We start from the raw sequence: 24,087 nt of genomic DNA on the forward strand, positions 1-24,087 counted from the left end.
CCAGTTGGGGGATTACACATGCACTGATGATCATACAGTTTGGTCAGTTAATAAACATAACCGAAGGATTTTTAATTTGTGTGGCAATCACTTATGTGTCAGACAAAAATCAGAACAAGGCAGACTGGTGCCATGGTAAGATATCTATAATATATGGCCACATAGAGATCTGACAGTTTAGCCCATCAGACAGCCAACTGGGCAACAGGCTATAATTACTGTTATTACATAGGGTATGATTAAGGGTATTCTAACAACATTTAAGATATAGAAGCTCTGTAATTCACTGGATTGCCCCAGTGAATACAACCAGTTACCTCAGATCATTGGCATGGTGCACCTGTTTGCTAAATAACACACTGGGCCAGGATATTTTTCTGTAAAAAAAAAAAAAAAATGCACTGCCATCTTCATTGACTTGCCAGCAGTCCCTTGCGGCTGTCTAAAACAATAGATGTGAGAATGCACAGTATTGTAAAATGATATGCTGAGCAAATGGCAGTTTCCAATGTGACAATACTGCATACAAGTATGGTCCTAAACAGAAACAAGGGTCTGCTGGGAAGTCACTGAACATGGCAGTGCAGCCCTCACAGGAATATACCCCATGTGTGCTCAGAGACAGGCAGATCCCATTCATGCCTGTTACTAGTATTAGTATGTGTAGCAGAATGCAATGTAGAAAATGCTATGTGACATTAGTTAAGGTGGCCATACAAGTTAGGATTTGTTTGTTTGGCGAGGTCACCAAATGAGCAAATCTTTCCCTTGATATGCCCACCTTGGGTGGGTGATATTGTGCTAATGCTTGGGCCAAACGATCGCATTACAATGAAGAGGATATGAGAAGTCAAAGCGAGGACAATACCATGAGCTGACGCAGTCCTCGGTCCAAGAGAAAAATCAGTAACTGCCTGATTTTTGCCAGATATTGGTTGGGGAGGCCCACACACAGGCATACATTGTCTTTGGGACCTGAATCAACAGCTTACTGTAAATCTGCCTAGGTATGGCCACCTTTAAACCGCTAGACAGGGACCTGAAAACTGCAGGATTATCTTCCCCCCAGTGTAAGTGTATCTCTAAAGATCAGGGTTACACAAGTATAATGTCCATTTATAAATCCTGACAACATACCATAGAGCTGAAGCAGAAATGTAAAGTAACACACATGCACAATTTATATATATATATATATGGTAGGTAATTGCACAAAGGCAAAAATATACATAAAAATAAAAGCTTGGCACAAACAGGACTTGTTTTTAAACTTTATAAAGAACCAACGTTTTACTCTAACTTGTGGGCCTTCCCTGACAAAGACCCAAGGTGTTGGTTCTCATGCTTCTTTTTTTTTTTTTTTAATAACAATTCCAGTGTTGTGCCAAACTTTTCATATGTGTGTATTTATTTAAACGTACATAGAAATGTATGTGCATGTGAAGGCAGTCCCCCCATGGCAGAGCGTATGGCGTGCAGGGGGCAGCACCATGTGCCAGGGCTGCTTTTCAAAACTATGTCTGTCTGGCAGCTCACTAGTTTGTAATCGGGGATTTCCATGAAGAGAGGAAGTGCTCAGGCAGTGTTGCTCTGCTTCTCTGAAGGGACTTTCCAGAAAAGAAAAAAAAAAAAAAGGCTTAGGGGAGGGGCCCGAGCTGAGTCCGATCATTATGGGGAATGGGGGTTTTCGGATCACAGAATCCCACACAGAGTGCGGATCAATGGCAAGCGTGAATCAAAAAGTTCTGCTTCGGTACTGAGCCGCTCTCCTGGAGGAAAAGCCGGAGAAGCCACCGCTGCCGCCGCCAATACGCCTTTCTCTCCGTGCTGCTCGTACCGCTCCGGGCTGCAGGGTACAGGCCGTGCCGGCATTACTTCATGCACAGTAAGTACCGCGTTATACGGCCGGGACAGTATTACACTTGTGGCTCCTGTGCCCCACATTAGCCCTCAAACCCTAAGGTACTCATGTGGGCGGACCATGTGCTTAAAGAGGCAGTGTCCTTGTGTATATCGATTGCGGGCCGGTATGAAGGCGGCTTTTCAACGGCAGGCACTTTATACTGTAGGTGCTGCCCATGAGTGTAACCCCATGAGTCCTGATCCGGCAGATGTGCGTCCATTCCAGTTGTTGCTGAATGCCTAATAGCCAGAAGCGTTTGGGCATTGGTTTATTCTGCTTAGGTACCTGCAAGTGTGCATGGAATCTACCATGCTAAATCTACCTGTGTCAAGATTAAAGATCCTATTTCTGATGGCAATATGGCCACATGCCTGCCAACCCACTGGATCCATGGCATAGCACTTTGCTTAAATTAGCCATAACTTCATGTATATTAATAGATATGTGTATATTGTTGCAGACCAATAGCAGTGTGGATAGTGGAAATGGGTGCAAGTATGAATTTATAAGTTAGTTACCAATTACACTGAGATGCTGTTTACTTGGCGCTTTTCCCATTAAACGGGACACTGCAATTCCTTGCATTTTGTACAGGAAGAGAGGTAACAGCATTCATCAGCAGTCATCATCTGGTTATGTCCTGAAACAGAACTGGCACTTTTTAGTTTTTTCAGTCAATACAATGTACTTCATGCTTCTTTCTCGCAACTTTTGTTTGTAAAACTATGTTTTTATGTCACAGATGTAACTTATCATCTGGACTCACATTCACTGCTAATCTTTTTTTTCTGTGTAAAATGTGGCAAGTAATGTGGCACTGACAGGCTGCTGCTTGGTCTTCTTTGAGCTTTTACAGTCAGGTATTCTATCAAACACAGTCTGTAATGACAGAAGAACAAAATCAGTCCTGTAAACAGCACCATTGTCTACCATTCCTAAATGGTACTTGTTGGATTCTTCTGCCCCTGACTCACTGTGAGACTCCTGTGGGCTGCGAAGGCAAAGACAGTCAATTCAGTTTCTTTGTATATATGCTTCCATCATAGATAACTAGAAATAATTTTAATTCTGCATATAAAAGGTCCTACTCTTTTGTTTTATGGTTGTGAAACATCCAGTGCATTTGTTTGCCATCGCACACTTATAGGCTGAACCTGGCCTGTGACCAAAGAACTAGGCTGCATTATCAATAGTTGACTGACATCATATGGATTTCACCACAGATTAGTTTTTTGTATAGGGGAGTTTGAAGAGGCAGTGTCAGTAAATATGTGAGTACTGTGATGAAATCTGCATACAGATCCTTAATGATATATGCTGGTGTATTGTGAAATACTACATACAAACCTTGTGTCACCGATGTGCTTTTTGTGCAGGGGATGTGCCCAGTTCCTGACTCACTATGGAATCTTCCCACTGATTTCTGCGATGATTATAATGCTGCATACGTCAGATGAGATTGTTTCTTCTCTGGAATTTTTACTGCATTCTTTCTCCCAGGATCAGTTTAGAGCCAAGGTTCTTAGGCATCTACTTGGAAAGCCAGTGCATGAGAGATGAAGTGTAGTGTCCCTGATCAGCCTTAATGATCTTTACTCCTATACTGGGAAAAATACAGTAATGGAACCAAAGCAACCTGGACTTTATCCTGTAAGCGAGAGGGGTTAAAAAGCACAATATTTCTTACATAATAAAGGTGGTGTCAGAGAAATCCATACATATGCCGTTAAAGGAACAGTAACACCAAAAAATGAAAGTGTATAAATGTAACTAAAATATAATGTGCTGCTGCCCTGCACTGGTAAAAGTTGTGAGTTTACTTCAGAAAGTCTACTATAATTTATATAAATAAGCTGCTATGTAGCCATGGAGGCAGCCATTCAAAGGAGAAAAGGCACAGGCACATAGCAGATAACAGATAAAACACTATTGTATTCTACAGAACATATCTGTTATCTGCTATGTAACCTGTGCCTTTTCTCCTTTTTTCCAGCTTGAATGGCTGCCCCCGTGGCTACACAGCAGCTTATTATATAAATTATAGTAGTGTTACTGTAGCGCAAACACCAGTTTTACCAGTGCAGGGCAACAGTGCATTATATTTTTATTACTTTAAAGCTCTTTCATTTTTTGGTGTTACTGTTCCTTTAAGAATATCCACACATGTATGGGGCTGCCACCTGTCACTTTTGTTTTTATAGATTGTAAATGGCTTCTTGTTTAGCATTTTAAAGGCTAGGCTTTGTGTTTTATCAGTTCAGTGTATTCCATATACTTGTTGCACAAGATGGATGATAGCATTAAGCTTGGCTTATATCAGGAACTGTTTCCTTCCTAACCCTGTTTCTTTTGAGTTAAACAACAGTCAGCAGTTTGCCAGTCTGAGTAGAGTGGGTTTGTGGTGTGTTTTGTCTTAAAATACAGTGGTCTTGCCTACGGGTGGCTTTGTGGTGACTCGGATGAACTCAGTTTGACTGAAATTCTTAAAAACTCCCGTCTAGTCATATTTTGCTTTTCTACTTGTGTTCCATGGCCCATGTGGAATAGTAAGATGTGTAACAGAGCCTACAGTCTGGCCTTCAACTATCAGTATCTCTAAAGACCAAAGATAATATGGCACGATAGCTGTTGACACGTTGATGTAACTTGTAATTACCACGGATTCTCCCAATCTCCGCAGGCAGTTAATGCCTGGAATTGTCATTGCCTTAAAATATTATAAGTTTGTGTATAACAATATGCCAAGTGGCTCAAAACAACATTTTAACACTAAGCTACTCCACTGTCTTTTTGGCACTGTATAGACAGCATCATCTATTTATAGATTCATTCATTCACATACTTACCCTGAGTCATTTTAGTCTTAAAGAGACACTATATGCTCACCTTTTATCAATATGAGCAAAATGAATTGAACTTATGTTGAAAATCTATTGTAGCTATTTAAATACAGTTCTTAATTTCTTAGATTTTTTTTTATTATGGAACAGTACCAGAGTATTGTTTTTCTGTCACACATGCTACCTTTCCTATAATTCGCTGAGTTAGTGTAGATAGAGATATAGTATACACAACACCCTCCCTACACCACTTTGTTGTTTTTTTTCATTTTAAAAGTAATTTGTGCAGGGGTGCAATTTTATTATCTACCTCACAAGAACTGGGAAGTTGGAAAAATGGAATAGAATCAATCTCCCTGTTTGCCTAGTTTAGCTGTAGAAAAAAGTTTACTGTTTTCTTATTGTTTCAGTGGCAAAAAAATCCATATTCTGCGCAAGTCCTATTGATTGAACTCTGAAGGGGATGGGGGGGTATACTGCTTTAAACTGTTTCATGCCCATTAGAAAAGCATGTTGCTTTTGTCTTTAAGGAAAACATGAATAGTCATTTGCAAAGTGCCAGCTTACTAGCTCAGACCTGCTGAGATAAAGTCTGGGGGTGGGTGCTGGTTGTGCTTGGGTACAGAATGAATGCAAAGGCAAAATAAGCACCTTTAGTAAAAGTCACTGGTTTATAGAAAATAAAAGTCGTGAATTGAACCAGAGGGCATATTTTGCATAAGAATTGATAGTCTCTTAGCTAGACTGTCAGTCTGCATTTGCCTATACCCTTAGCTGGGCACATGTTTATATGTTTGATCAAATTCAAAATAAATTGTGTGATTATGTATGTTTGTTGTAGCTCCAAATAAGTGATTCAATTCATCAGCCCCCACAGTATTGACCAACAGAAAACCAACCTGCTAGTGTATCATATAGCATTTTGGCCATCTGGATGTGAACCCAAGGTGCAATAATATCCAGCTGACCCGCCACAGGAGGACTGACCAAAAGTCAGGTAACTCCCATTGGTTTGGCCCATATGAATGTTAAATAGACAGTATAGCCGTTTGTAGTGCCATGAATAGGGCTTTTGCTAAACATAATGAAAAATGTATGGTTCATATGGCTCCTGTTATTTTTTGAGCTAAACAGAGCAAACAGGGAGATTGAAGCTACTCGATATTGGGTCTATTTGTGGTAGATAATTAGTTTACCAGTATACAACCCCACCCCAGGGCTGGGCACCCTAGGCAACCAAGCTGGCATCCTCGCCCAGCAAGCACACTTGTGCATGTGTGCTAACAGCAGGGATGGGTGGTATGGGGGCAACTTAAGAGCAGCCAGTGGTGCGGCGAATTGAGGAGCGGCCGTAGGGAACAAAGGAACGTACTAGGGGTGCCACCACCACCACTGCACCCAAGGGACATGCCTCATCTGCCACCCTCTATTTCTGGCCCTTCCCTTTAAATCATCTTTATTATCATCTTTATTGTTCCCACTTTTTATGTGTGGTCTGAAGGGGTTAAAGAGAAGTGAACTACTCACAAGTAAAGCAAATTATCCTGTAATGTAATATTGTTATATTCTTATTGCTGTGGTGCCACAGCTAACATTAGAATCTTTATTTACAGACATTCTAATCTTAGAGCAGTGGCAGACAAGGTATTTTGCTGCTCATTTTTATCTTGGGTAAAACCTATCAATGTCAAGTATTGCTGCAAACCATTATAGTCAAAAGAATTTGCAGTGCCTATAGCACAGGCGGGTGATCTTTACCTGAAAACCCACCCATTTTTCCAGTGTCTTTATAATTGCTCCATTTATTATAAGGAGTAATGCACCAAAACAGAAAATATGCATGTCACAGAGTTAACCTGCTGCATATATTAAGAATATTGTTGTGGCACGCTCTATATTTATTTATATATTCTTTCTTGTTATAGTAAGGGGGGGGATACATGGTTTAATGGTTATAGTTTGTTATATTTTAAGTCTAATAGGCAAGGGAGGTGAATAGACAGAACAAAAAAAAAATATTAATTATATTTCAACAACATTTGGCTGCTGTAACACTATTAGGAAAGCCATATACAGCCCCTTCGGTCTAAGTTGGCAGCTTATTTGTCTGTTTATTGGGCCTCCCGACTGGCCTACCCTACAGATATCTGGCCAAATCCATCCAGATATCGAATGAGCAGGATTAAAAATCCCATCGGAGGACTGCAGTGGCTTGTTATAGTGATACTTGTCCAGACAGCTGTATCCCTGCCGTAATGATCTGATCATTTGGCCCAAGGGCCAGACGATATAATTAGTCTGATACCACAGGATGGGCATATTGGTGAAAGGTCTGTTCATTTGGCAAGGTCACCAAACAAGCGCATATTTTAATGTATGGCCAGGTTTTGCTGGAAGTTCACCAGTGGGGAGAGAAACTCTCAGTCCATTGGGTTTCAAAATAGATGGGAATGAGTGAATAAACACTGGATCAGAGGGCTAGACTTTAGGGACTTTCCAGTCTGCCTTCAAAAAGATCATGTTTATGTAAAAATAAAGTAATTACAAATTTGACTTATAACCTGGCCAATGCAATGTAAAAAGTAATTTTGCTTAATTTAAATAATCTCATCTGTGACAAATAGCTGTTTATGAGGTAAGGAACAAATGTTTGTCACATTGAGATCATTACCTGTGGTAAAAGTGACTTGTAAATCTAGCCTGCTGTAGAGCATTTGGCAAAATCTGCACTTGTGGGAAAAGAACAGATTTTTTTTGTTTTACACTTTGGGGTAAACCTGGTCAGACACATACCTACTGTTTTGTGCAATTTCTTTATTTCTAACTAAACAGATTATCATTGCATTTTTGGGCTGATTATGTGCAATTAGATCAATCAACAGCAGTCACCCTGCTGCAACATAGTTACATAGTTACATAGTTACATAGTTACATAGGGTTGAAAAAAGACCTGTGTCCATCAAGTTCAACCCATCCAAGTAAACCCAGCACACCTAACCCACACCTACCAATATATACTCACATACATAAACTATAAATACAACCACTAGTACTAACTGTAGATATTAGTATCACAATAGCCTTGGATATTCTGATTGATCAAGAACTCATCCAGGCCCCTCTTAAAGGCATTAACAGAATCTGCCATTACCACATCACTAGGAAGGGCATTCCATAACCTCACTGCCCTCACCGTGAAAAACCACCTACGCTGCTTCAAATGGAAGCTCCGTTCCTCTAATCTAAAGGGGTGACCTCTGGTGCGCTGATTGTTTTTATGGGAAAAAAGAACATCCCCCAACTGCCTATAATCCCCTCTAATGTACTTGTACAGAGTAATCATGTCCCCTCGCAAGCGCCTCTTTTCCAGAGAAAACAACCCCAACCTCGACAGTCTAACCTCATAGTTTAAATCTTCCATCCCCTTAACCAGTTTAGTTGCACGTCTCTGCACTTTCTCCAGCTCATTAATATCCTTCTTAAGGACTGGAGCCCAAAACTGCACTGCATACTCAAGGTGAGGCCTTACCAGGGACCTATAAAGGGGCAAAATTATGTTCTCATCCCTTGAGTCAATGCCCTTTTTTATACAAGACAGCACTTTATTTGCTTTAGTAGCCACAGAATGACACTGCCTGGAATTAGACAACTTGTTATCAACAAAAACCCCTAGATCCTTCTCCATTAAGGATACCCCCAACACACTACCATTCAGTAGATAGTTTGCGTTTATATTATTTCTACCAAAGTGCATAACTTTGCACTTATCAACATTGAACCTCATTTTCCAGTTTGCTGCCCAGTTATCTAATTTTGTCAAATCGCTCTGCAAAGCGGCAGCATCCTGCATGTTCTGCAGGTTCTGTTCCTGCTGTTAACAGCTCAAATAAAATTAAGAGTTTTCTTAGGATTCTGTTTGTTCTTCTGCTCAGATTGTAAAGCGCAAAGCTCCAGTTAAATCCAACAACTCCAATTGATAGTGCTGTCTAACTGGGGGCTCACGGGCCGCATCCCTACCCTGCCTGTGTGTCATAATTTGCCTGCCCTATGCTGCATATGTGTGCCCTACTCTACCTGTCCAATGCTGCCTGTGTGTGCCATACTCTGCCTGTCCTATTCTGCCTGTGTGTGCCATACTCTGCCTGCCCTATGCTGCCTGTGTGTGCCATACATTGCCTGGCCTCCCCTGCCTGTGTGTGCCATACTTTGCCTGGCCTCCCCTGCCTGTGTGTGCCATACTCTGCCTGGCCTCCCCTGCCTGTGTGTGCCATACTCTGCCTGGCCACCCCTGCCTGTGTGTTCCATACTCTGCCTGGCCACCCCTGCCTGTGTGTTCCATACTTTGCCTGGCCACCCCTGCCTGTGTGTTCCATACTTTGCCTGGCCACCCCTGCCTGTGTGTTCCATACGTTGCCTGGCCACCCCTGCCTGTGTGTGCCATACTCTGCCTGGCCTCCCCTGCCTGTGTGTGCCTTGCTTCATACTGCACATGTGTTTCATTCCCACCCCCCCACCCCGGCAGATCTGCTTCTGATTGGTTGGTGGGCATGTGTAGCTCAGAACAGGGGACAGGATCAAGTTACACACGTGCATTGCTGCTGAAGGCTGCCGCTGGGAAGGGGAGAGAGATTTCAGTGATCTCACTGTAGTCTTCACACTGCTGTAGGCTGCCAGCACCATATCTCAGAGAAGCAAGCAGGGATCTGGGAGTTTATATATGCAGTAAGTACTTAAAAAGAATGCCTTTAGACTTACTTTTAATGTATATTAACCTTTCCTTGTCCTTTAATTATGTGCTGGGGGTTGCTGCGCTATCTCCCCTGTGATAGAGGTATATGGATTCAAGAAGTGTCTTAATATGACATACGCTTGCTTCACATATGAGTGAAGGGTGCTATCCCTGCAGTGAGCGCAAAACATTTTTTTTTACCACCATTAATGTGGGTATGGTCTTAAAAGCTTTTGTAATAACATGGGTATGATTTGAAGTGAGTGTGGTTTAAAAAGGGGAGTGGTAAAACCTGGCTTTCATTATCAGCGCTCCATCATGTAGGCCAGAAAAATTCCAGCCCTCGGTAGCACAGAAGTTGGACAGCACTAGCTTAAGATATATAATATAAAGACTTTATTAAGTGTCTACAAAAAAGTATTAGATACTATTATTCTACTTCAGTTATTGGAAAGCACACTTCTTCCCTTCCTTCCAGAGCCTGAAACAATATGGCAATAAATGCTGGAGGGTTGAGTTAAAACTAAAGCTGGCCATACACATAAAGATTTTTCTCTCCTTAATGGCCAATATTGCTTCTTTTTTGTTGGACAATTGTTTCAAGAAAAGCTTGGTTGTATAATAATGAAAAGATCTTTAAAAAATTCACATGTTTATGGACACCTTAAATTGTTTGTAGCCACTTCTTGTAGTCCATCATTTAGACTTTTATTATAGACGGCAGTAGCAGGATCTATTTACATGAGATTCTTCAGCACAGAAAATCAGGATTACAGCTTTAGTTCCAAGTTTAAATGCAAATATCCATACAATTATGTCATACTGTATCTGTAAGGGATATACAATACAATTTATAGTATTTGTTTTATTTTTCTAGTAAATTATTGTATCCCAAAATTGTAATAGGCAGTTTTGTAAATGTTTGTAAAATTTGTTTAGACTGCAAATATGGCTGTATTTTCCCATATTATCCTATCTTTTGGGAAAATGTTTATATCTAGCAGTAGCCATATCTATCCAGGGAAAATAATTGTAAATCTACTTTTAAATCTTTGCATAAAGTGACTAGAAAATAAAAGCTTATTGGCTTTTATTGTGGTACCATGTGGCAGAAATTTGACAAACTAACTAGTTGGAAATTAGGGTGCCTACTTTCCAACAAGTTAGTTTGTCAAATTTCTCTGTTGCTAGAGCTGCTCTGTCTCACCTGTAAGTGAAGTGATTGTGACATGGAAACATCTAACATTTCTGTTTGTAAGTGTGTGGCAAGTAAAAACTGTCTGTACCCAGTTTGAACAGTCACTGCCAAGTGCCAAACTGTCTCTAAAAGCAGTTACAAGCCCAAAAATCACCATATGCAGTGCTAAGCAGTGGCTAGAGTGGTGTAAAAGTCACCTTGTTTGGATACTGGGAATGCCTTATCATAAAGATGTATTGCACTTTACCCTTTGAAATTCAGATGGAGGAGTCTGGGTTTAAAGTTTAGTCAAGACGGAATAATGGTCTGTGGCTGTTTTAAATAGTATTAGTCCTCTGGTTGCAGTGGAAGCAGTGAAGGCTTTCCATTAGATGTTGACAAACAAAAGGAATCCTGGGAATGAATTCCAAACTCTTAAAAAAAATCCCATTTACATGGGTTTATCCTATAGGCTACAGCTCACCCACTGGGTTTGAAGCTGAAGCCAGGATAATAGCTGATCAGATTCCCAACTACAGACTGGTTTCGCCCTTCTTGAGGCTCATCAGTGTAGTGCAGGGTTTTCTGATCAGCTTAGGTAGAGTCACCATGTGGTTCTACAAACAAATATTTGTTCATTAGATGTTGAGGGATTTGGTCCACTCAGTCACAAAAGCATTAGTAAGGTTGGGCACCAATGCTGGACAAGTCCTTTCTAACTTGCATTACTTTAACTGGGTTGAGGTATATCACCCTTCACAATGCCTCTTATGTAGAGAACTTGCTTTGCGCCCAGGATCAGTGGCATGTTAAAACAGGAAAGAGCTTTCCTAAAACTGTTTCTGCAAAGTAGGAATTGTTGGGAATGTCATTACATGCTGTAACATTAAGGGTGAAGACACATGGAGCTACTAGTATCAGAAACAGACAATGCTGGTCATTTACTGATAATTGTCTCTGTGTGTCATCTTATAGAAGAGCAAAAGATTTTTTTATTGTGGAGCACATTAACATTTCGGATAACACAATAGACTTTGTCAAAGTGAATCAAGCAAAAGTGTATTTTTATTGTGGAGAACACTAATGTTTCGGCTAACGCAATAGACTTGTGAAGTGAATCAAGTCAAAGTGTAAACGCATTATACATACATGAGAGGGTGGGAGAATGAGGCTGTGACATCATGTGTCATCACCAGATTGAGAGAAGACATGCAGAATAAAATACAGTAAAATTAAATAAATAAATAAAAAATAGAATGTAGCAAAATACACTTGCTATATATCTAGTATAAATAAATCTAAAGCAACTGGACTTGTTAAGTAATCATTGAAGACGTTTCACTACTCATCCGAGCAGCTTGTTCAGTTCAAGTTCCCAAAACCAGTCGGTTGATTTGAAGAAGCTACTCGGATGAGTAATGAAACGTCTTCAATGATTTCTTAACAAGTCCAGTTGCTTTAGATTCATTTATACTAGATATGCCATGACCTGGACGAATGAAAATCTTCATTGTCACACTTGCTATATGTGACATCATCCAAAAGGAAAGAAAAGAAGGAGCACAAAAAATAAAATTGGACAAATAAATAACTCTACTGTTTAAGGACAGTTTCATTATGATGTTTACTTTAGTTTTGATAAACTAATAGAGCTTTTAAAAATTATGGTAAGTTTTAATACACTACTTAGTGGCCATAGAAAACGGTTTGTGTTGCGTGGAAAGGATGTGCAAGGAACAGGAGTTTTGGCAACTTTTTTTATGGAGCATAATGCTGAAATGTAATTTTATACCCTTGGCTGTTGGCCAAATACCCTTAAATATTTCTGTTGGTTAGAGCATTACCAAGAGAGTTATGTTAAAGTTTCTGCCTGAGGTGGCTGTGGCTTCTTTTGATCAGCTAAACCTACCCTACCCTCTTGGAATTCCGGTTTCCCTGTCACATTCCAAAAACATAAAATTGGCCAGATCTCGATCGGGAAAGTTTGATTTTCTCGTCGCACTGGGGACCGGATCGGTTTGGTGATACGGTCCTTGGTCTTATAGCCCATATACCTGCTGTTTTAATTTGATTGTTTGGCCCTAAGGCCAAATGATCAAAGTAGCCCGATATCATCTACAATTGCTGGGCATATTGCAAGATAATCTGCTTGTTTGGCGACCTCGCCAAACAAGCAGATCACCCTGTGTATGGCCACCTTTAGACTATGAAATCAAAGATCTCATTGGTTGCTATGAGAAACTGTACTGGTGCAGAAAAGCCTCATGAGGTACTCTGCAATTTCCCAATTATATTTATGATATTATTTGCAGTCATGCATTACAAAGCCTTTTACTTTGTTCCTGATTAAACCATCTAAATGATCTAATACAACGTCTTAAAAGAGAAGTTCAAGTAATGTTAGGGTCAGTATAGTGTTATTACAGGCTATACATGTCACCAGACAATCCCTTGTCCCCCCAATTCCACCCTCATTCTCTGCTAAACTCCACAATTTTGTCATTCATGACTGCCTATAAAGATACTTTGTGTAGTGGTATCTTTTGGTAGTTAAGAACTTTAAGTACTACAAGAAGATTCCATTTTGTGGAGAATATACTTATCCATAGGAGCAAAAATGTTAATGTTAATCTGTTTTTACATGTGTAAGTAAAGTAGGTTGTGGAGTTGGGGGTAGGAATAATCAATATAGAAAGACAAGACAGTATGAGAAGTGGTAAGTAATATGTGACAGAGCTCAAGGTAAGGAATTTGCAACCAGGTAAGAAAGGTGGAGGCATTTTTGCAAGTGAAGCTACAGTGGGTTTTTAATACTCATTAATTTTAAAAGTAGTGAAATGATTTCCTTGTGATACCATGATACTCCTGTACCCAAATAGCAATGCCCTAATTGAATGTATACTGTTAAAAGAAGAACAAGCTTAGTGTTTTTTTCCTAGAGAAGGCTGACACAGATGAGCCTCTTCAATTTTGCAGAGTGCCTGGAAACCTTTTAAGATCACATTTCCACATCAAACTACGCCTCTTATCATTTGGTATCTATGGTTCCAGACAGTTTTTGTTAACCCAGGACTAAAAATAATCCCAGCTCATGTGTTTTACCCTAGATTTAGAGTAACAGATTACTTTAAAAAGAATTGTACTGCAGTGGTTCTTAATCTTTTTCAACCAGGCCTATTTCAGGTATCCTAGTCAGCCCCTGGCCTCACTCATTATATCACTGTTGATAATGGATAAACCTGTAATCTACACTGTGTTATGTTATCTTAGCTTTTACATTGCTCCAAAGGAAAAATCAGAAACAGGACCAATTAAAAGAAATGTTTAATTACAGATTTACAAAATAAAGTATATACAATTTTTTATATCCAATTCTAGTACAGGTATAGTATCTATTATCCATAATGCTTGGTAGTTGAGGTTTTCCAGATAAGTTATAATTCTGTAACTTGTTTCATCATTCCTTAAAGGGGATCTGTCACCTTGACAAATAATTCCAAATTGTTTTCTATTGTGTTTGTCAAGCAAAATAAACTTTACTTACACTATATAAATTATTTTAATCTTATTTTCTTCAGCCTTGGAATTCACAATTGCAGCAAGCAGGCAGGGGCCATTTTGTGGACACTGTTATCAAAGCAGGCATTGCATCCTGCCAATATCTTGTTTCTGTGCCAGTATGGGGGGGGGGGCTGATGCCCATGTCCATGCACTGGTTACACAATTACATGGTGAGGAGGGAGGAGGAATATGAGGAGTGCAGCAACATTTAAGAAGTTCTGAATTGAAAGTGAAAGTAACTGTCTGCCCCACCCCTATGCCTAAGGCATAGAGGCGGGGCAGGCAATATATGATTGACAGCTGAGATTTTTAAATGCTTTTATAATGGGTATGGATGTGGTAATAAAAAAATGGTTTTGGGTTTCACGTTTAATTTGAAAAGGGCTTTTATTATACAGCTTTTTATGTCTGGGTGACAGGTCCACTTTAAATCTGGTAAAAATAAATTTTTTTTATAACAGTTGTCGTTTATTTAGGGTTTTCAAGGTTACATACATGCAATAAGAAGTGAATAAGAAATGCATTCAGTTATTTATTAATTCAATTTTGGTAAAAATAATTTAAATGTTAAATAAACCCAAAAGGATTGTTTTTCCGCCAATATGGATTCATTCAACTTTATTACAATCAGTACAAGCTATTGGTTTATTATTACAGAGAACAATGTAATTTTTATAAATTTAGAATTATTTGCTTAAAATGGAGTCTATGGGAAATTACCTTTTCGTAATTCAGAGCTTTCTGGGTACAGGTTTCTGGATTAGGGATCTCATACCTGTAAAGTGCTTTCTCTTTCTCACAAGTGCTCATGGCCTCACAGTTTGACAACTGCTATAAAATTAGGGTGTACCAAATCCACTATTGTGGATTTGGCTTTCGTTAAAGACTTGTCCAAATACCAAACCAAATCTGAACCCCAATTAGGATATTAATAAAAGTCTAATAATTAATAAATACTCTGTTAAAGGGATCACACACACCTATTCACTGTCAGAAAAAAAGACAATGACTATAACAGATAGTCTGGGAAAAATGACACTAGACACTAGGCAGGATTTATTTGAAACACAAGTGCCACTTTTCCCTGAATTTCTATTTAGAGAGCTGTGCTATTTGTATACCATTTCATCTTTTAGCCTTTTAATTAGCCCAATCACTACAGCAAGCTAGACTATTAGGGGCAATTTTACAAAAACTTTTTTTTTTTTTTTAGAAACTTGCATAAACTCCTATTTATTAAAGGTCATGATAATTTGTAAGTTGATCGTACCAAACTTTTGAATTTTGTGTTATTTTTATGCAAAATGTTCAACGTAATGTTCTCGAAAAATTAGATAACTGGTGTGCTTTTTGTTAGTTTAAAAAAAGCTGCATAAAGTTTTATAAATCTTAAACATTCATGGTTGGATCTGACAAGTAAAGGGGTAAATCTCTGGCACAGGTTATGTTGGCAAATTAAATTTTCATACTGAATAAATCAGATGTAATCCGGTAGGACTGCAGTGTTGTCCGATGAAACAAACCCCTTTGGTGATACACATGGCATATGCAAAAAATAACAAAGTGTAACAGATGGCACTTTAATAAAGCAAATGTGCTGATCACATTCTTGTTTGTTGAGATCTCTGCATACATTGATTCTGGGGATGCTCCCACTTCATTAGGTGCTCTCACAAAAAGTGTAACAGGAGACAGCTGTATATAAAGGGAAATCCCCTCCCCTTAATTATGCAAATAAGTGCATTAGGATGACAGTAATTATATTAGCATATTGATTCAACAAACTACCTGTGAGTGACAAACAAAATATTAGCAGGGTAGATAGTGTTCCAACATTTTGATATTGTCCATCCTTAAACAAAATTCCCATTCGTCGAAATATAGTGGTGGCTGTAGGGAAAAAGATAAGTAATCAGTAATATTGAAGCAAAATATGTCAACAGTTTCCACATAGATTAGAAGGGTCAAGAAGCAAAAGAAATTCAGTCTTTCGTTTAGGCCCATAGGGGCCATGGTATTAAGTCTGTCAATCCACATAATTTCCTTCTGTAGTAATATCCTGTTTTAATAGTCTCCCCTAGAAGGGGACATTCTCCACTTACACAATCAGCCATCTTAATTGTGTGCTGCCTTGGCCTTGCATTTTAAAATGTTTACTCACTGGTGTTACATGCCTCATTTTTTCACAGTTGTCTGTTTACCGTCTATGTTCCCCAATTCTAGATCTAATCTCTCTTTTAGTTTTGCCCATATAGGCCTTATCTCAAGGACATTTCAACATGTATGTGCAAGTGGCAAAGTCCCTTAGTTTTATTAGATGGGGTGATAGAAGGCTTCCCTTTTATAATACCATTACAACATCTGCACAATAAGCATGGAAATAAGCCTTGTTTAGGTTTACCAAAAAAGTAGGTTGCTTATTTCTAGGTGGTAATAAGTCGACTTTTCTTAGTATATCTCCTAGATTACGGGATTTTTTTTATAAGAGAACAAAAGTTTATTGTTAAAGGAACAGTAACACCAAAAAATGAAAGTGTATAAAAGTAATTACAATATAATGTACTGATGCCCTGCATTGCTACAACTGGTGTGTTTGCCTCAGAAAGACTACTATAGTTTATATAAGTAAGCTGCTGTGTAGCCATGGGGGCAGCCATTCAAAGGAGAAAAGGCACAGGTTACTTAGCAGATAACAGATAAACCCCCATTATATGGGGCTTATCTACTAGATATCTGCTATGTAACCTGTGCCTTTTCTCCTTTTTTCCAGCTTGAAAGGCTGCCCCCATGGCTACACAGCAGCTTATTTATATTGTAGCTTTTCTGTAGCAAAAACACCAGTTTTTTTGCAGAGCAACAGCACATTATATTTTAATTACTTTAAACACTTTAATTTTTTGATGTTACTGTTCCTTTAAAGAACCGACCAAACTCTTGATCCTTTTGCAAAATTTCCCAGTGTTTGATAATAAACAATAAACAATAAAAGAATAGTTTTCAGAGTTGGAGTCGAAGGTGGTCACAAAGGGCATCCTTTCACTATCTTTTTTTTATCCTCTTTGATTTTTAACAACTCATCTCTCAACTTTTAACCAGCTTGTGATTGTAACCACATTCAAGCTTAATGCCATTTCATCCAAACTTTTATTGCAAATCCCATCTTGGGAGACTATCCTTTAAACTCATGGCATACGTTTGTGCGGTATTTACATAGTTACATAGGGTTGAAAAAAGACCAGTGTCCATCAAGTTCAACCCATCCAAGTAAACCCAGCACACTTAACCCACACCTACCAATCTATACACTCGCATACATACACTACACTATATATACAACCACTAGTACTAACTGTAGATATTAGTATCACAATAGCCTTGGATATTCTGATTGATCAAGAACTCATCCAGGCCCCTCTTAAAGGCATTAACAGAGTCTGCCATTACCACATCACTAGGAAGGGCATTCCATAACCTCACTGCCCTCACCGTGAAAAACCACCTACGCTGCTTCAAATGGAAGCTCCTTTCCTCTAATCTAAAGGGGTGACCTCTGGTGCGCTGATTGTTTTTATGGGAAAAAAGAACATCCCCCAACTGCCTATAATCCCCTCTAATGTACTTGTACAGAGTAATCATGTCCCTTCGCAAGCGCCTCTTTTCCAGAGAAAACAACCCCAACCTCAACAGTCTCACCTCATAGTTTAAATCTTCCATCCCCTTAACCAGTTTAGTTGCACGTCTCTGCACTTTCTCCAGCTCATTAATATCCTTCTTAAGGACTAGAGCCCAAAACTGCACTGCATACTCAAGGTGAGGCCTTACCAGGGACCTATAAAGGGGCAAAATTATGTTCTCATCCCTTGAGTCAATGCCCTTTTTTATACAAGACAGCACTTTATTTGCTTTAGTAGCCACAGAATGACACTGCCTGGCATTAGACAACTTGTTATCAACAAAAACCCCTAGATCCTTCTCCATTAAGGAAACCCCCAACACACTCCCATTCAGTAGATAGTTTGCGTTTATATTATTTCTACCAAAGTGCATAACTTTGCACTTATCAACATTGAACCTCATTTTCCAGTTTGCTGCCCAGTTATCTAATTTTGTCAAATCGCTCTGCAAAGCGGCAGCATCCTGCATGGAACTTATAGTTTTGCACAATTTAGTGTCATCAGCAAAAATAGAAACAGTACTGTCTATGCCCACCTCCAGGTCATTAATAAACAAGTTAAAAAGCAAAGGCCCAAGGACTGACCCCTGCGGTACTCCACTAACCACACTGGTCCAATTAGAAAATGTTCCATTTACAACCACTCTTTGTACTCTATCCTTCAGCCAGTTCTCTATCCAATTACAAATATTATGTTCTAGGCCAATATTCCTTAATTTGATCATTAACCTTCTGTGAGGTACTGTATCAAACGCTTTAGCAAAGTCCAAGTAGATGACATCAACTGCCATTCCAGCATCAAGGTTCCTGCTCACCTCCTCATAAAAGGCGACTAAATTAGTCTGGCAAGATCTGTTACGCATAAAACCATGCTGGCACAAACTAATAGTATTGTGAACTGCAATGTATTCAAGTACCCTATCCCTTATTACCCCTTCCAAAAGTTTTCCTACTACTGATGTCAGACTAACAGGCCTATAGTTTTCAGGCTGAGAACGGGATCCCTTTTTAAATAACGGCACCACATTAGCAATCCGCCAGTCTCTCGGCACCATGCCAGACCTCAATGAATCCTGAAAAATTAAGTGAAGAGGTTTGGCAATCACAGCGCTCAGCTCATTTAATACCCTGGGATGAATCCCATCCGGCCCTGGACCTTTGTTTACCTTTACATGTTCAAGTCTCTTTTGAATTTCCTCCCGAGTGACCCATGCGCCAGTAGCTAAATTACTAGAACTGGGCATATTACAAGGGAAGCCTTTATTATCTGGCTCCTCAGATGTATAGACAGATGAAAAATAAGAGTTCAAAATTTCAGCTTTTTCCCCGTTCTCATCAACCAACGTACCCCCCCGTGATAATAAAGTTCCCACCCCTTCTTGCTTCATTTTTTTACTATTCACATAATTAAAAAATAATTTAGGATTCTTTTTACTCCTAGCTGCAATATCCCTTTCCATCTCTATTTTAGCTTGCCTGATAGCTTTTTTGCATGCTTTATTTGCTTCCTTGTACCTGATGAAAGTTTCTGCTGTCCCAGCTAACTTGAATGCCCTAAAAGCACGTTTTTTCTTACCAACCTCGACCCTAACACTTTTATTCAGCCATAATGGTTTTGCTTTGCGATGCCTCTCCTTGCTTACAAGGGGAATATACTGTTGTGTATACCTACAAAGCAATGTTTTAAAGATGTTCCATTTTCCTTCTGTGTCTAACCCCATGAAAAGCCTTTCCCAGTTGACACATTGCAGAGATGCCCTTATACCGGCAAAGTCTGCACGTCTAAAATTGAGCGTATTAGTTACTCCCTTATAGAGCTGTCTCTGCAGCATTATCTCAAAGGAGACCATGTTGTGATCACTGTTCCCCAAATGCTCACCCACACAAATGTTAGAGATGAGTTCATTATTATTAGATATTACCAGGTCCAAAATAGCGTCATTCCTAGTGGGTTCTTGAACTGCCTGAAATAAAAAGTTGTCATTTAGCATATTTACAAACCTACTAGCTTTTTCTGACTTAGCCACCCCATTACTCCAGTCAATGTCCGGATAATTAAAGTCCCCCATAACAACAACTTGACCTAGTTTTGAAGCCTCCTCCATTTGCAACAATAGCTGGGTCTCTTCCCCCTTATATATACGGGGTGGTTTATAGCATACACCAATGATCATTTTCTTTGTGACCTTCAGCCTTACAGAAATTTCTACCCAAAGAGATTCGACGTTTTCATTGGTAATGTCTTTATTACATGGCTTTAAGTCTGACTTTACGTAAAGACAAACCCCTCCACCCTTTTTAATCTCTCTGTCCCTCCTAAAAAGTGTATAACCATTTAAATTCGCAGCCCAGTCGCATTTATCATCCCACCAGGTCTCAGTGATACCTATTAAATCATAATTTTCAATACATGCAATAGCCTGCAGCTCCCCTAATTTACCCGACAAGCTACGCGCATTAGCCAGCATGCAGCGGAGATTTTTACTTCTCCCTCTGATGTTTACATTAGCTAAGGGAGAATTAGAGCTAAGGCAATTATGAGACTGCTTTCCTTGTAACGGAAGCTCCTTATCTGATAAACTATATGCCCCCCTCACTCCTCCCCCACAACCCTTTGCTAGTCCCCCTACCCCGTCTACACTAATTTTCCCATGGAATTCTAGCTCACCCACCCCCCCCTTGTCTAGTTTAAACACTCCTCCAACCTCTTAACCATTCTCTCCCCTAGCACAGCATTGAGGTGCAATCCGTCAGGGCTGTATAGATTGTACCCCAAGGAAAAGTCAGGCCAGTGCTCTAGGAACCCAAACCCTTCCTTCCTACACCAAGACTTTAGCCACGCATTTAGCTCCCTAAGCTCCCGCTGTCTCCCTAAACTTGCACGTGGCACCGGCAAAATTTCCGAAAAAATGACATTGGAGGACCTTTGCCTAATCTTAGAGCCTAGATCCCTGAACTCACTCTTTAAAGTCCCCCACCTACCGTTCATTTTGTCGTTAGTACCGATATGTACCAAGACAGCCGGGTCATGCCCAGCCCCTCCCAATAATGTGTCAACCCGATCAACCACATGCCGAACCCTGGCACCAGGAAGACAGCAAACTGTCCGGTTGAAGCGATCCGCTTGACAGATTACCCTGTCCACTTTCCTAATGATCGAATCCCCTATAACCACCATCTGTTTAGGCCTAGCTCTGCTCTCCTCCCCACCACTACTAGTGAAACTGGTCTCCCGGCTGTTAGAGAGATCAGCCTCACCTAGAACCACCAATCCAGAGTACACACTCCCATCTTCTTCACACAATCTGGCAAATCTGTTGGGATGCGCAAACCCTGGAGCAGCCTCCCTTTTCCTTTTACCCACACTAGATTTTCTAACTGTCACCCAGCTTACTGCCCTATCATCCTTTTGCTGCTCCCCTCCCCCCCTACTATCTGACCCCACTAGTTCTTGTTCAGTTAACAAGAGACCCCTCTCAAGATTGTTGATTGAACGCAGTGTTGCAACGTGTTCCTCTAGGACTCTAACGCGAGCCTCTAAAGTGGCAATTCGCTCACATCCACAACAGAGGTATGTACTTTGGAACTGTTGTTCCACAACTGCATACATGTGGCAGGCTGTGCACTGTGTCAGACCTTCAATGTTGCTACAACTCATTCTCCCAGTTACAAGAACAGTTAAACAAAAAAAAAAAGGTGTAAGGACTTGTAGTAAATACCTTGTTTTACCTTGTTTTTAACTCCCTTAGTGTTTAACTCCCTGAGTTTATAACTCCACTTACAGAACCCCCACTTCAAGAGCAATCACTTACAGAGCACCTACCACCAGAGCAAGCTCCACTAGAGTGCCTGTGGTTCTATTTATGCAGTCTGTAAAGGTGAACTAATCAAACCCCACCCTCCTCAAGCTGAGGGTAATTACAAGGGAATGTAACCTGCTGTAAGCCTATGGATCCCACAAACTTTGTAAATTAGCTCCAAAAACAACAATTACTTATGAAAAAAAAAAATAAAGCCCAACAGTTAAAAAAACACAATGGTTTTGATAAAGTTAGTAAAGAATACTTATCCCTTTTTAGTTGAAATGAAAGCAAGTTGATTCAACCAGCCACCAGCCTGTTAGTAAGCCTGTTAGTATTAACCAAGTTACATGACTAAGTGGCTTCCAAAACCACTTTGCAATGCCTGTACCTATTTTTTTTGCATGGGGTGTTTACACTTTGCACTGCTGTAACCGTCTTTCCTTTTATTTTGCGAATTGCTGTGAATTGCGCATTTTGCATAAAACTTGGCAATTGGCTTGCACGAAGGTTAAGGTTTCTGTGAGCAAGGCCACTGTGCCTGTTTGCTATGTGTGAATATAGCATTAATTTTTAGATTGTGAATATAAATTCTCAATTTGTGAAACCCCATATTTTTTACCCTACCAAAGTTATGTAATTCAGATGCAGAGTGTGCACATAAATATTCACAATTTGCAATTATGCGATATTTAAAAAAACTCTGGATGCCAATCGGACTGCAAATAAAAAAATTGCAATTATGTTTGCACATTAAAAGCACCAATCTTGTCCAGCTCTATAAATATAAACATGGGCAGGGTAAAAATGTTCAGTGTATAAATAATTCTGCACTGTGTAAACTTTCTAAATAAGCCCCACTATAACTTGGCAATAATTTAGTAAAGAACTGTTTTTATTCATTAAAAGAAATTGTACTTTCAGTTTATATATATATATATATATATAAAACATAATCATTAGTACAGCATGAACATTTACAAAATTTCCATAGAGGAAGTAACTCTGTATAGAACGCATCATATGAAATCTGAAAACTTCCAGGCAGGTAATTCCCTTTCCTGACAGCAGTGGTGTTTCGGGAAGAACATATGTTTTACTAGTTTAACTTCACGATCCTATTTAAATAAAATTTCAGTCTGTTTCTCAGTTGCATCTGTGAAGATTGTATGACAAGACCAGGTGCGCTTTGTATTTGTGGGCATTCTTCAACCTTGGTAAGTTCCACAATACATATGTATATTTTTTACATTGCCTTCCTATTAAAGTGAACACATGATGACCATTACCACAGTTCAGCAAGAAATAGATCTAATTCTATTAGGGTTGCATGTAGCTGTATTTTACTGAACCATTCAACAAAAAAATTGTATTTAGTAAGAATGTTATCCATAGGGAAGAAAGCTAACATAGAGCTAAATAGCTATCTAGATGTAGCTTTTACCTCATGGTGGTAGGGCGGGAATTTTTTGTTCAAGTACTATAAAAGTGTGTTATCTTTTTTTCCAGTTCTTTAATGGGTTTGAAAGCTACAGGTTTTTATATGTTATATTGTGAGACCAACCTTACCTACAAATCTAGTGAGGCTCCAGTCAACTCCTTACCCCCTCCCCATATATGGCAGCAGTTACTTCTTTTATATAAAGTCTTTCAAAAAGCTGAACTATGTCTAATAGTCTAATTACGCTCGTTTGATTTTTAAGTTTTGATTTTTGCAGAGAGCTACCCTAGTTGGGAGGGGCATGGGCATTGACTGTGTTGTTATACAATGCAGTCCATGATTAAATGGAATACAACTTCAGGTCTGGTACCTTCCTGATAATAACATTCAAAATTGTGGAGGCTGTTATATATGTATTAGTGGATGGTATATTTAGGGTTCTGGGTTATATGGCACTTCATTTCTTGAAACTTTGTACTCCTGACAGCCATCTTTATTTTGTATGCTATGTAACCAGGTGATTATGTCAGGGCTGTGGAGTCGGTAGATAAATTCTCTGACTCCTCAGTTTCTGATACTTCCGACTCCACGACTCCGACTCCTCTGTTTTTAATATGCTAATGTATTTTATACATTCATACAGTCAATGAAAAGCATGCTTCATGGTCAGTCAACGTATTCGTTTATGCACTGCGTGCATTGGGCTTTATTCTTATAGCAGAGAAGTGATTCATTATGACTGTTTGTGAATTGGGACATTTAAACTTGCTTCATTTTTTTTTTTATTCCCATTTAAATTTAGTAGGAGAGACTCCAGGTACCCAAAATTGCCTCCGACTCCTCAACTCCGACTCCACAGCCCTGGATTATGTACAGTACCTTCTACAGGGTCACAAATGGAAAAACAGGCACAAATGATCTTTAATTTGTTGGAATTACATAATGAATAGAGCATTATGTGTT

At 39.4% G+C, this 24,087-nt stretch overlaps 1 protein-coding gene across 3 annotated transcripts in view; it reads left to right on the forward strand.

The window, feature by feature from the left end:
• Positions 1-24,087, forward strand: part of traf3 (TNF receptor associated factor 3) — an 88,947-nt gene that overhangs the window by 12,652 nt on the left and 52,208 nt on the right. Inside the window, exons 1-2 of one of the 3 annotated variants that reach the window (XM_031890883.1) lie at positions 1,599-1,885; positions 3,280-3,553. The exons of 1 other annotated variant lie outside the window; for it this stretch is intronic. Coding sequence is in view for 1 of the 2 variants with exons in the window: in XM_002937990.5 (XP_002938036.2) it covers positions 1,879-1,885 (7 nt within the window). In the remaining variant the exon portion in view is untranslated. Of the gene's footprint in view, positions 1-1,598; positions 1,886-3,279; positions 3,554-24,087 lie in introns of those variants that run through there. One more of the 3 variants, XM_002937990.5, reaches the window with a different exon arrangement.

This window comes from Xenopus tropicalis, chromosome 8, assembly GCF_000004195.4.
Source record: "Xenopus tropicalis strain Nigerian chromosome 8, UCB_Xtro_10.0, whole genome shotgun sequence".
NCBI lineage: Eukaryota > Metazoa > Chordata > Amphibia > Anura > Pipidae > Xenopus > Xenopus tropicalis.